General features: G+C 38.6%; 1 protein-coding gene across 1 annotated transcript in view; it reads right to left on the bottom strand.

Moving 5' to 3' along the window:
• Nucleotides 1–899: 899 nt before the first annotated feature.
• The window catches only part of IER3IP1 (immediate early response 3 interacting protein 1), a 17,102-nt gene continuing 4,259 nt past the window's right edge, over nucleotides 900–13,742 (bottom strand). Inside the window, exons 2-3 of the mRNA XM_021686108.1 lie at nucleotides 4,399–4,500; nucleotides 900–3,398 (exon numbers count right to left, since the gene is read on the bottom strand). Coding sequence (XP_021541783.1) covers nucleotides 3,343–3,398; nucleotides 4,399–4,500 — 158 coding nt within the window. The 3' untranslated portion in view covers nucleotides 900–3,342. The remainder of the gene's footprint in view (nucleotides 3,399–4,398; nucleotides 4,501–13,742) is intronic.

Here is a 13,742-nt window from a genome sequence, read left to right as displayed (position 1 = left end):
GAAAAAAAAATTCAGTTATTGACAAAAAAGAAAAAAGGAGGGGCTGAATTTGGAAAAGAGAAAGATGGTACAAAAACGCAAAGGGAGAGTAAAGAAAGCAGTGTCAGAACTGAAACAAAAACAGTAGGATTCCAAAACTCACCTTGATCAATACCCTTGGACACTGCCCACTATGTGTCTAAAGTCCTTGCACAGAATGTTTTCATAATATCTGGCATCTAATGACCAATCAGGGGCCAAGAAAAATTTCAGCAAAAAATAATTCCATTTCGCTTAGTATCAAAATTTTATTTATCGGTAATAACTTGGAAACTACGAGGCACTGAGAAAGTACTTTATTTCACTAAAAACATTTACTTTGGGAGAACATCTCTTTGGTTGAGGTACATCTAGAATCAAAGGTTAGTGACCTGGAAAAGGTATACATATATAAATCACCTGGAGCAGATTTCTATTCTGAAATAGTTCTGGACCAGTTTTACAGATGAAGCAACTGTAAACAACTGAGGTCTTAGGAAGTTTGTCTTAAGTCATGATAAAAGGTTTTGCTTGGCATGTTAGAAATACCCCGCCTCCCACTCTTTTTTACTACTCCAATATATTGCTTTCTCTCAAGTCACTTCATGAGTACATATACACTCAAGTGATACCATATACCTGTAGACCACAGATCACATTGCCTACTCTATCTAAAGTAGGGATTTTTTTTTTTTTTTTAAGGATACTCTTTTAAACTATGTTTTCAAAAACTTCAGTTTTTTTAAATTTATTTTTTATTTTTTAAAGATTTTATTTATTTATTTGAGAGAGAGAATGAGATAGAGAGCATGAGAGGGGGGAGGGTCAGAGAGAGAGGCAGACTCCCTGCTGAGCAGGGAGCCCGACGTGGGACTCGGTCCCGGGACTCCAGGATCATGACCTGAGCCGAAGGCAGTCGCTTAACCAACTGAGCCACCCAGGCGCCCAAAAACTTAAGAGTTTTGTGGAAGTACCTTAGGAATGATGACAAGAGCAGGGTGGAGGTTGAACAGTGGGCCTTTGGGCCCCATCCCTACTTCGACTAGAAATAAGTGAACTGCTCTCATCTGTTTCAGATAGTGGAACATTACAGTTCTGTGTTATCCCTTTTGGAATCTGGTTCTACCATTAACAATCAAAACTTGAAAACCACTGTACTTAACTAAAGATCAGGGTATGAATTTGGTTGACATCTACACGTGAGCCAAGATCCTTTATGAGATAGGTCAGAGGCACATAGACACAGGGTCAGCATACATTAGGACCATAAACATCATGGATATTTGGAATCTAGAATGATCACCAATTATTAACACTGAGAATGGCTAAAGGGAGGATGTGGGCAGGCAAACAGACACTGAAGTTACTGTCAACTAAGATACTATACTTACTGAATTTCAACTGCTCTGGGGAAATCAGGGCTAACCTGTGAAAGCTTGCCGACCTTCCTACAGGCACATTGAAGCTAGAATTGTGTTAAGTGGCCTCCAGAGATGAAATATTTTGATATTCAGTGCTTCAGTTTCCTCAGAACTACTTTGCTACAGAATATTCTGATCCTGCCCTGCTATGACTGCTCTCCACTGGAGTCTGAACTCGGACAGTATCCTGCCACTAAATGAGCATGAAGGTGTGCTGTAAAGTTTTACAAGAAAATGGCATCAGGCCAAGGTCTCTCTTTTCTTTCCTTTTAAAATTCTGTATGGTCTGTGGAGAAATGGGAGTGCTCTCAATTAACTGCATGTACTGAATCTGTTCAGTGGCTTAAACTTCGACTCATGCATCGGATTTTTGTTAAGGCCAAAAGAACACTGCTTCTAAGTGCCAAATATGTTACTCATATGAGCCAGATAATCAACTAAGAATCCCTGGTACATCTTTTTGGTTCAGCTGCAAGCCTGCGGCCCAAAGATCATCTATCTCTAACTCAGGCATGGCCAAAAGGCATTCAGTACCTGCTCCAAAGTTTTAGAAGTAACCTAAATCATGGAATAAAAGTTGCTCATGAGTCTCCTTGATGTAATCAGCAATTCAGTTAACTCACTGAAGAAAAAAAAGTTTAATGTTTACTTTCATTAAATCTATGCTCAGTGATTTTACAGCAAAGAAAGTATATAACCAGTGTCACACATGAAATGAGATTAATTCAGTTAACACTGACAGGTAAGGTACAAAAACAAGTGCTTGACTTGGAAATTTAACTTTATTTACAAATGTTCTCCTATAAACAAAGATGCCACTCTATCCCTTTAAACTATAATAACTGATAATTTCCTAGGAAAACCATTTACATAATTTTAATCTTCCTGCATAAAACTGTATTATGGAATGAGCAAATATGGAATGGTCTAAGAATATAAAAACAAAACAAAAAACTTATCTAACATGAATCTCTATTGACAGACAGAATGAAGAATTAAGAATTATACCCCTTAATGTGCTACTCCAGAAAACGGAAACGTGATAATTTGGGGGAGAGGTAAATGCTTCACAATAGTCTTCCTACATAGCATAGTTTAATTGTGACTGTTTAGGATTGCTCTTGCAGGCTAATATTTAGGCTGATTTTAAAAAATAAGTCATTACTGTAAAAAAGCATAGACTTTTCTACAGATTTTTCTACCAATGGAAATATGTAGATAGTGGTCTGATATCATTCAGGCCAACTAATAAAATAACAAACACATGAAAAGAACTTAAAAACACAACCATCATGTGACTATCTGACTTACAAAATTAGAATTCTCCCTGAAGTCAGAGAGTATTGCTCAATAGTTGCTATAAATTTGAATTTGTCATGGCCAAAACGATATATAGACAAAATAAAGAGTTCAAAGTAAAATTACCCAAATTACCAATTTATCATTTTATATGTAGTAATTACTTTTTAAAAATCCTTTAAATTTTATGTAGGAAGATAATCACTCTCACATCATAGCTAAGTCACAAGGAACTTCAAAACCTTGAAAAAAAATTTATCCCTGAGAAGTGAGAGAGGAAAAATCTCTAAAAACACACAAGTGACAGTCCTGTACCCTTTTAACAATCTTTATCATAGCATGAACTTTTATTAACAGTTAGCAATCAAATGTATTCCAATCCTGGATAGTTACTGCCTCTGATGACTTAATCTTTCTGTAATGAAACTATAAGTGCAACATTTTTTAAAAAATCAGATAAATAGGGACTCTGGTTTTATTGTCAGGTTTACATTTTTGTCAAGTGCAAGGATGACCAGCTAAGACATGTATATTCCAATAATGACTGAAGTAATAACTTCTGCTGGCATCTCTTCTTCTGAGTCTCCATTTCCCCCACTGTTCTTCACCCAAATAATAAAAGTAATACAATGGCAATGGAGTTTATTATTATCAATGGCACTGTAAAGAAAAAAAAAAAGTTTGTTACTATAAAGAAAATAGCAGGAAAAAACTAAGTAATAGTTACTAGCATCTAGGGAGGATGAAAATATCAATATGTCATCCATAATCATGTTGCAAATCATTCTAACAAAGGAACATGCACTGGATCATAAAATCCAAAATTTATTTTAAAGAGGGCTTGTGTGACTGGGGTTAAGAGTCACACTGGTACAACTAAATCAATATGAGACATCTGTGAATGGTGCTGGTGCAGGGTTGGGAACACAGAAGCACACCAGGTCCAGGCAGAAGGAGACATGGCTGTCTGTGACACTTGACATTAGGAATAAAGGGCAAAGAAGATTCCACAGTTTCACCACTAAATTAAGAGTGAACTTATTTACCATTCTATCCAAAGTTGTGATAAAAAATCCTAACAACGAAAGAGAGAGACAGACCCTTATTTTAATGGTTTTAAGTAAAAACTTTTGAACCCTTCTTTCTCCAGTCGCTCTAAAATAATATCTAATAGGGATGCCTGGGTGGCTCAGTCAGTTAAGTGTCTGCCTTCAGCTCAGGTCATGATCCCAGCCTGCTGCTCCCCCTGCTTGTGCTCTCTCCCTCTGACAAATAAATAAATAAAATCTTTAAAATAATATCCAACAGACTGGCAGATATGGGACCTTTATTTTTCTTTCAAAAGGCTTCTAGGACTCTAGATGACTTTACTACTTGAAGCAACATAATTTCCAAAAGGTAAGAACACTGCTTTCAAGTCTGAGAGGTAACACGTGAACAGATTATACCACTGGACATTCCATTCGCATCAAGTGGTTTAGACAGAAGTAAGAAGCAAACTAAGAAAGAAAACCAGTAACTTCTAAACAGTAAAGCCAGGTTAAAGAGAAAAAAACTTCACTACAAAAATGGTGTGATAGTATTCACACTGAGAAGCTCTGCTACTTCAAATCACAAAATTAAAACTTAAAAGAGCGTTTCACTAATTTTTTTTTCTTACCTCTCATCACAGTTCTTACAGATCGAATAAGGTTCATTAGCTGAGACTTAATTCCTGGCTCCTCTCCAAATCCACCAATTCCCTGGTCTGCTCCCCAGCCAACTGCGTAATATAAAAATGATTAGCTGTGTTAAAATTTATTATGCACTTGCCTTGCTCCCTCATTAGTCATCTTCTAAAAGATTAGCTTGAGTCTTTGTTAAAGACAGTAAAATACAGTCATCTGAATTAAAAGTTACCATACTGATTAAATATTGTAGAGTATATTTTTTACTTTGGTGGCAGCAACAATCTTATTTCATTTCCACACTGATTTTATAAAATAAACTACAGTCTAAATTATTCCATGGCATTTAATTCAGTGAAGATGACTGTTGTGACATCCTGATTGTTTTTTTCCTTTTTTCAAACAAAATATTTTTTAGAACTGAAAACCAAGGCATATGGTCAAACTCGATAATTAGCTCAATTCAGAATTTGTAAAATCCCACACAATTAGCAATATAAAAATGTTGTGGCTGAGACACACTATCTACATTACTTGGGGAAATTTGAACGTAAACATGCTCACAGCTTGCTTAGGCTTTCAGAGAGTCCTCCATCCTGCCAGCTGGGGCACATCTTTCTCTTTTCATCACTCTCTTCATTTCTCCATTCTAGCTGCGGAATCTAGCCCACTACCCCACTTATTCTCTGTAGAAGAGTCTTTTACTTTCTTCGGTGTCACTTTCCTGATATACATCATTATTTCTTTACCTTTATCTGCTAGTTTTCATTACTGCCATACATTCTGCTGAAGGCCTACAAGTCCTCACTTCTGCAACTTGTCCTCTGGTCTGCATTTCAGGCCCACTTTTCATATCTTAACATTACATTGTTTTGTAGCTCCAATGACTATAGGGCTTAGTTCCTGACATGCTGGCCCTTAAACTTGATGATGGTCTTTATTTTCTATGTGAAAGAACCAAGTCTCAGGAAACAAGATTGCACTTCATTTAATCAACTTTTATTTGGTCAACATGAACGTTAAGCAAGGGTTGGCCTGCTTTTTTGGTCACATCAACAGAGACTGTTGTGGGATAAAGCTTTAAAATTCGAGTTCACAAGAGAGCTGATGTGTTTGGACTGGCACTCCCCCTTCGAGGCCTAGCTCGGGCTGTGCTGAGAAGCCATCCCAGTGGACAGCAGTGTCGCCCATTTCTGTGCCCCCGCACTGCAGCCACCGTCACAGTGGTTACAATCAGCCTCGCTGATGTCTCACAAGACTCTCTCAACAGATGCCTCTGGAATCTAGCTGTCTTAACCCCTTGAGTTTTCTCCCTTACAGGGTCAGATCTCTCCACCACCCAATCATGTGACGATTCCCACTGCCTACTGAGTACAGTTCAAATCCTAAAACTGACATTCTAGCCTTATATCCCACCACTACCTTCCAATTCCTATTCATACTCAATGCCCATTAATTGCAGTACATGTTAAAGGCAGCTTCTGAATCTAGGTCTGACTTTAGCGTCAGGGCCTTTCCTAGTTCCCTCTCATATCATAATGAACCTTCTTTCTCTTTGCTCCCCAAATAGCCTCCTGACTGTAGTAACTTTGTTCTCCTTCATGGTTAGCTGTTTTCAAGTGTCTCTCATTAGACTATAAAATCCTGGAAGACGGGGACTAAATTTAGTCTTTCTTCACCTTCCCACTCTCCTGCACTCCCACCCCACAGCAAGTGTTTAGTAAAGGTTTGTGGAATTGAAGTGAGTAATAGTAGACTGAGTTAATCTGGGATAAGGTGAAACAAGGTAATTTCTAGGATCCCAATTCCAAAGAACTCCATTTCTGAATTTTTATGACACAAGAAGTTATAACATGAACAGACAGATCATTCCACTGTAGCTTTAGGGGAAGGGGACAGAAATCCTCCAATATCAAATGTACACATCTATCCAAATTAAAAGTAATTTTAGAAAATATACCTGCATCTTGCCTGGGCAGCATCACCCTCCTACTTCAGGATCTACTCTCCAACAAGCAAATAAACTTCTGCCGCTTCTCCAACGTTTGCTTTTACTCTATTACGAGTTTTACCACCATGTCTTTCCTCCAAATATCTGTCTCACTGTTCCAGAAGCTCACTCAGCATTGTCCACTAAATGGCAGTCCTCTTTTTGTAATCTAAGTTCAAATTGTAGCACCAGCCTTCACCTACTTACAGTGTGGTAAAAACTACTTCATATTCATCTCTAGACATATAGGATACACAAAATGACCACCCACCATCAACTGTGTCAGTTTCCAACCTCCGTAACTGCTACAAAAGATTTCTATGGGAAAGCCGCGTGGCTGGGATAACTTACTTACAGAAACCTCTTTAACAGCTCTGTACAATAAAAAAAGCACTGTGGTTCTGGTTCATCATGATGGGGTCAGGGAGGAAAAAGGTCACCCTGACCCTCCTGGGGTCCCTGACTAGGTCTGAAAATTACACTGATAAGGGGTGCCTGGGTGGCTCAGTCGGTTGAGCGTCTGACTCTTGGTTTCAGTTCAGTTCATGATCTCAGGGTTGTGGGACTGAGCCCCATGTTTCTCTCCCTCTGCGTCTCTTTTTCGCTCAAAATAAATAAAATCTTAAAAAAAAAAAAAGAAAATTACACTGATAAAAACAGATAAACAGGAAAAAGCATACAAATTCTATTAACTTTTTACAAGACAACATCTTCAAGCACCAGTGAGGCCCACCAGTAAACAAGCCCAAGCACACAGCACAGCTTCCAATGAGCCTCTGTGCCCTACACTTAAAAATGAACGGTCAAGAAGAAACCATCCTTAACATGGAAGGACAGAGCAAAAACAGAAAAAGGAGACTTTGAGGAAGAGACAATGCAAGAAGTAGAAGAAAACCTTTTTACTATGTTTTTTTTAAGTGACTGGTTTATTCTTTATTTTTTTAAGTAATCTCCATGCCCAACATGGTGTTCAAACTCATGACCTCAAGATCAAGAGTCGAATGCTCTACTGACTGAACCAGCCAGGCACCCCAAAAGAAAACATTTTTAAAAATGAACATCCATAGAGAGCAAAGCTCCTGTACCTATGAAACAAGAACAGGATGCCATAAAAAAGGAACATTAAGGGCGCCTGGGTGGCTCAGTTGGTTAAGCGACTGCTTTCGGCTCAGGTCATGATCCTGGAGTCCCGGGATCGAGTCCCGCATCGGGTTCCCTGCTCGGCAGGGAGCCTGCTTCTCCCTCTGACCCTCCCCCCTCTCATGTGCTCTCTCTCTCTCATTCTCTCTGTCTCAAATAAATAAATAAAATCTTTAAAAAAAAAAAAAAAAAAAAGGAACATTAAGGAATCAAGCCAAAGCTCTTGTTCTTGCTACATTAGCATAAGAAGTTCAAGAGGTTGACAGATTAAGGTGAGGAAACCTATCAGACAAGGCTAAAGGAAAAAAGAAGAGTATCAACCTGTCAAAATAACTGGAGTTTCAGAGAGAAGAAAGAACAGACAGGGAGAAATATCAAAGAAATATTAAGAGATAATATTGTGGAACTGAAGGACATGAGCCTTTAAGCCAAAAGGACCCAATGAGAGAACAGCCCAATAAAAAAAAAGCCCACACGCTGCCACATTTTTGTAAAATCTCAGCCCTCTGAGGACAAAGAGAACACCCTAAAGGCTTTAAGACAGACAGTTCAGGTTGTAAAAAGAATCAGAAACAGAATGGCATCAGACTTTTTTTTTTTTAAGATATTACTTATTTATTTATTTGACAGAGAGAACGAGCGAGACCGAGAGAGAGCACAAGCAGGGGGAGTGGCAGGCAGAGCGAGAAGCAGGCTCCCTGCTGAGCAGAGAGCCCGATGTGGGACTTGATCCCAGGACTCTGGGATCATGACCTGAGCCAAAGGCAGATACTTAACCAACTGAGCCACCCAGGTGTCCCCGGCATCAGACTTCTTTATGTCAATACTGGAAATGAGAAAATTAAGTGGAACAATGTCTTCAAAACTCTTTAGAAAAATTAGTTCCAATCTAGAATTCTATACCCAAACCACAAATCAACTAGAAGAATGACATCATTATTTTTTATTGTTCAGCTGTGAGCAATATTCACTGATGGTAACATAAATATGGAATACCAATATTGCCAATAATTGGCTGGAGATGGGAGAGATGGGGGAGGGGATATGTGTGTGTACTTGTGCTCCCATGAGCACAAATGTGCTGCTGATGGTATAATTATACTAAACCCTTCCACAGCATTAAATCAGTGACTCAAAACTTGGAAGAGTTGAAAATAATTGCTTTTGAGAAATGGGGCTCAGGTTGCAGAGAGATGGGGCAGGAGGCTTCTATCTTTCTTTATAAACAGAAGAGCTTTTTGACTTTAACAACCACACACACACTTACACTGCTTTGATAAAAAGAAAAATGAAATTTAAAAAGAAAGCCTGTAAAGACGCTCACCCACTGGAGAAACCCCTCTGCAATTAGGCCTTCCTCTTCAGGGCATGAACACCCTGAGGGCAGGGACAAGGTCTACAAGTGGAAAATCTTCATCTATGAGTTACTCTGAATATTTAAAAGTATGTTTTAAAACCAGCTTTAGGGGCGCCTGGGTAGCTGAGTTGATTAAGCAACTGCCTTCAGCTCAGGTCATGATCCCAGGCTCCTGGGATCAAGTCCCACATCAGGCTCTACTCTGCAGGAGCCTGCTTCTCCCCTCTGCCTGCTCTGCCTGCCACTCCCCCTGCTTGTGTTCCCTCTCTCTGTCAAATAAATAAATAAATAATCTTTTTAAAAAACCCCCAAAACCAACTTTAAATGGTATTGTTGGTTTCATTTCCTTTACTTGCTTTTTTTAGAATTTATCATTGCTAAAATTAACAAGCCTTTTCACCCACAGCCACAATCTCTTAGATGGTAAAAAGGACTTGTTTTCAGTATGTTACGGATTATGCGCCCAATTTTTGTTAGAAAGCATAATTTCCAACAATCTTTTTTTCTTTTAGACCTGTTTCAAAAATGTCTGAATGTATGTTTTTACATAATAAGAGTGACTACCAGAAAAAAATGTATTTTCCAACACTGAATAACTGCTCTTCAACAAAACAGGATAAAACTCTACAATATTGGGAGTATGACATTTTAAGCATCAGCATTGAAGTATTTTAAAAAATACTAAGTTATCAGTTAATTTTAGCCTAGTCTCTATTTCCATGCCACCAGAATGAAAAGACAACTTAATTTTAGGTAGAGAGAGTAAATCCTTTGTTTAGATATTCCATGGACAAAAAACACAAAGGTGACAAGTAAAGGACCAGATGCCATGGATTATCTTTTACTGTAACAAATAGTTTTCCCTCCAACTGCTAATTAGGGAGTCTCAGTTGTTTTTCTAAGGAAATTGGCCAAAGCTTTAAAGAGCTTTGCCTTTTTTTTTTTTTTTAAAGGAGAAAGATTCAATTCTGCAGCTCTCTTGACATTTCCATTGCTAGAGGGCCTAGAAAAGAACAAATGGTAAGACCAGCCAGCACTGGTTGCCTCCATGATTTCAGGAAGAGAGTTAAATATAAAAAGTTACTTATTGCAAACACCAAAAATGTTCTTTTGCTGCCCAGACTTCAAAGAGTCATACAGAAAATGTCAATCCATCCAGATTCAGCCAACAACCCTCAGCCAGATACATCCTGAAGAAAAAGTATTAGAAACGTATTAGTACAGTTAGTGTTAGTATTAAAAGTATTAGTAGAGTTTTGAGGGCTGGTTGACCCTGTTTCCATACGTGCAAAAGAGACAAGCTGCTTCACTTTGTCAGTGTCACCCAAGTTTGCATGGGAATCAAATGCTATCATAGATGTGAACGTACCCAATAAACTCCAGAATAAAGAATTCTACTAACATTAAGTTTTAAAAAATTACCTTGATCAAAAAGATCAATGTTGAAGTAAATGATCTGGTATACTTGGATCAATATAATTAGTTTCCAGCTCAACATAACAATTTCTATTGAATCTGGGATGAAATTCAACAAATGCTTTTTAGACTATATATTTACAGAGAAACTTACATGTCTACATGGTTTTCTCAATGTTTTATAAACTGCCATGCTCATACCATGACTATCATACAAGGCCTGTAAAATGCCTTGCTCATTTCTCTGTATTTGTGCACACCTGATTTACTGTTTAACATCTACCTCCTTTAGGAATTCTCCCTCCATTACCTGGGCTCATACAGCTCTCACTACTCTAAATTCTAATGTTACATTGGCTCTGGAGCAGTCATTTAAACCCTGAATCCGTAGTACCTTGTACTATTTTAACTATTTGCTATGAATTGAATTGTGTTCCCCCCAAATTCCTATGTTGAAGCCTATGTGGAGACAGGGTCTTAAGGAGGTAATTACAGTTAAATGGATCTTAAGGGTAAGGCCCTAATCTGATAGGACTGTGGCCTTACAAAAAAGAGGAAGAAGAGAGAGATCTCGATTCCCTCCCCCCTCCCTCCACCTAGCCATGTGAGAACACAGTGAGAAGGCACCCATCTGTAAGCCAGGAAGATAGCCCTCACCACACCTCGACCTGATCTTAGACTTCCAGCCTCCAGAACTGCGAGAAAATCAATTTCTGTTGTTTAAGCTACCCAGTCTATGATACTTCCTTATGGCAGCCAGAGCTGACTCATACACTGTTTCATGTATGAAATGTTTCTTTTGTAGCACTCATAAATACTACCGGACATAATACTTGTCAAATGGATCCATACCCGGCACCACAAACAAAAACTAGTAAGAATAATTTGGGCAGGTATTAAAATTCACTGCGTGTATGTTTTTTTTTCTTGTACAAAAAGGGAATTTGCATCATTGTGGAACACCAGAAGAAACACATTCTCTGCACTATAGTCAAAATACTGGCTAAACTATTTGGTATAAACCTACAGCTCTCAAAGCAGGAATTGCAAGAATATGATAATGGTAATGTTACTCAGTTATTTAGAAAATACTCACTGACTGACGGAATTGTAACAATGAGAGAATCCTGGTCATCAGTCTCCTGGAGAAGACCAGAAAGGAACTGCAGTGGTGCTACAACCTATGAAATAGGTCAGTGATGGTTTCTAGGAGAGGCAAATGGCAGAGGTAGGCCTTAAAGAACAGTCTGAGGTAAGTCAAGGAACCTGAAGGCAGAGGAAGTATGCATAAAGGCTCAGTAGCGAAGAAGAGCACCACGGTAAGAATGGCACACAGGGTAAATACTGGGGAAGGGTAAAAGAAAGGGAAGGACAGAGAAGAAAGAATACATTATGGTGAGCTTGTAGGTTACACAAGGGAGTCTGACTTTTATACTGGAGGCTATGAATATTAAAGAATTCAAGAATTTCAAACCACTGAGGAACATGTTCAGCTTCTCATGGAAGGTTAAACAAAGAGAAATAAAACTGGGGGCGCCTGGGTGGCTCAGTTGTTATGCGTCTGCCTTTGGCTCAGGTCAGGATCCCAGGGTGCTGGGATCGAGCCCCGCATCGGGCTCCCTGCTCCGCGGGAAGCCTGCTTCTCCCTCTCCCACTCCCCCCGCTTGTGTTCCCTCTCTCGCTGTGTCTCTCTCTGTCAAATAAATAAATAAAATCATTAAAAAAAAAAGGGGGAGAGAGAGAGAGAAACAAAACTGGAGGGAGGGTGACCAGTGAGGAGGTTACTATGAAAATCTAGGCAAGAGTCAAGAGCCTACATAAACAATATTTAACAAATACTCAAAGTATCTTAAAATTCTATTTTAAAACATATTTAGATATTTCACTTTTTATTTTTTGTAGTTATTGCTACACCCAACATGGGGGTTGGATTGAGAGTCACATGGTCCTCTGACTGAGTCAGCCAAGCACCCCTGAATAAGGGGAGTTTTTTTTTTTTAAGTTGGCTCCATGCCCAATGTGGAGCTTGAACTCAAGACCCTGAAATCAAGAGTGGCATGTTCTCCCGACTAAGCCAGCCAAGCGCCCCTTAGATATATATATTTTTTTAATATATATATATTTTTTATTTATTTGAGAGAGAGAGAGAGAGAGAAACAGCATGAGAGGGGATAGGGTCAGAGGGAGAAGCAGACCCCCCGCTGAGCAGGGAGCCCGATGCGGGACTCGATCCCAGGCCTCCAGGATCATGACCTGAGCCGAAGGCAGTCGCTTAACCAACTGAGCCACCCAGGCGCCCCCCCCTTAGATATTTTAAAATAACAGCTTATCGGCTTAGACAAGCCAATGTGGTGTTTTCCCTTAGTTCTGGGACCATATTCAAAACATATATTCAGACAAAATATCTGTGCTACTTCTGGAGAGAAGAGGAAATGAAGACAAGATTCTAGGAGGAAAGTATTAACATTTCTGGGCCATTCCAACAGTTTGTAGTAGTGATTTTCATTTAGGGGCACAAAGCTAAGTCACCTGCAGAAATCTTGGAGAAGACACTGCTGAATTTCACTTCTGGAAAATTTAAATGCAGGTCTGGAGTAAGGTCTGGGCATTGTATTCTCTTTCAAAATTGTTTTGGCAATTCTGGGTCCATTTCCTTTAGGAGCACTTGTCAGTTTCTGCAAAAAGCCAACTGGAATTTTGATAGACTTGCATTAAATCTGTAAATCAATAATATTAAGTATTGTCATCTTAATGATATTAAGTCTTCTGATCCATGACCATAGATGTCTTTATTTTCTTTAATTACCTTTAAGAATATCTTTATTCTTTAATTCCATTCAACAATGCCTATGTTTTTCACAGTATGAGACTTGCACCTCTTCTGTTAAATTTATCCCTAAGTATTTTATTACTTATATTGTAAATGAAATTGTTTCTTTAATTTCCTTTTCAATTGTTCATTGTTCATATATAGAAAAACAATTGCTTTTTGCTCCTGACCTCGTATCCTACAACCTTACTGAACTCATTTATTCGTTACAATAGTTTTTTAGTGACCCCATAGGATTTTCTATACACAGGATTATGTCATCTGCAAACAAGGGATAGTTTTACTTTTTCAGCCTCACTATCTGAATGTCTCTTATTTCTTTTTTTTTTCATCTAACTGCCCTGGCTAGAATATCCAGTATAATGCTAAAGAGAAGTGGCATCAACTGTGTGTTACTACAGTAGATTTCAAATAGCCAAAGCAATCTTGAGAAAGAAGAGGAAAGCTGGAGGCATCATGTGCCCTGATTTCAAACTATATATAAAGATGCGGTAATAAATAAAAGTATGTGGAAAAAGGGAACCTTTGTGCATGGTTGATGGAAATGTAAATTGGTACAGCCACTATGAAGATACGCCCTGATTTCAAAATATATATAAAGATG

Source organism: Neomonachus schauinslandi, chromosome 14 (genome assembly GCF_002201575.2).
Source record: "Neomonachus schauinslandi chromosome 14, ASM220157v2, whole genome shotgun sequence".
NCBI classification, from domain to species: domain Eukaryota; kingdom Metazoa; phylum Chordata; class Mammalia; order Carnivora; family Phocidae; genus Neomonachus; species Neomonachus schauinslandi.
Note: the sequence above shows the minus strand (reverse complement) of the source record. Positions and strands in the feature narration are given on the sequence as shown.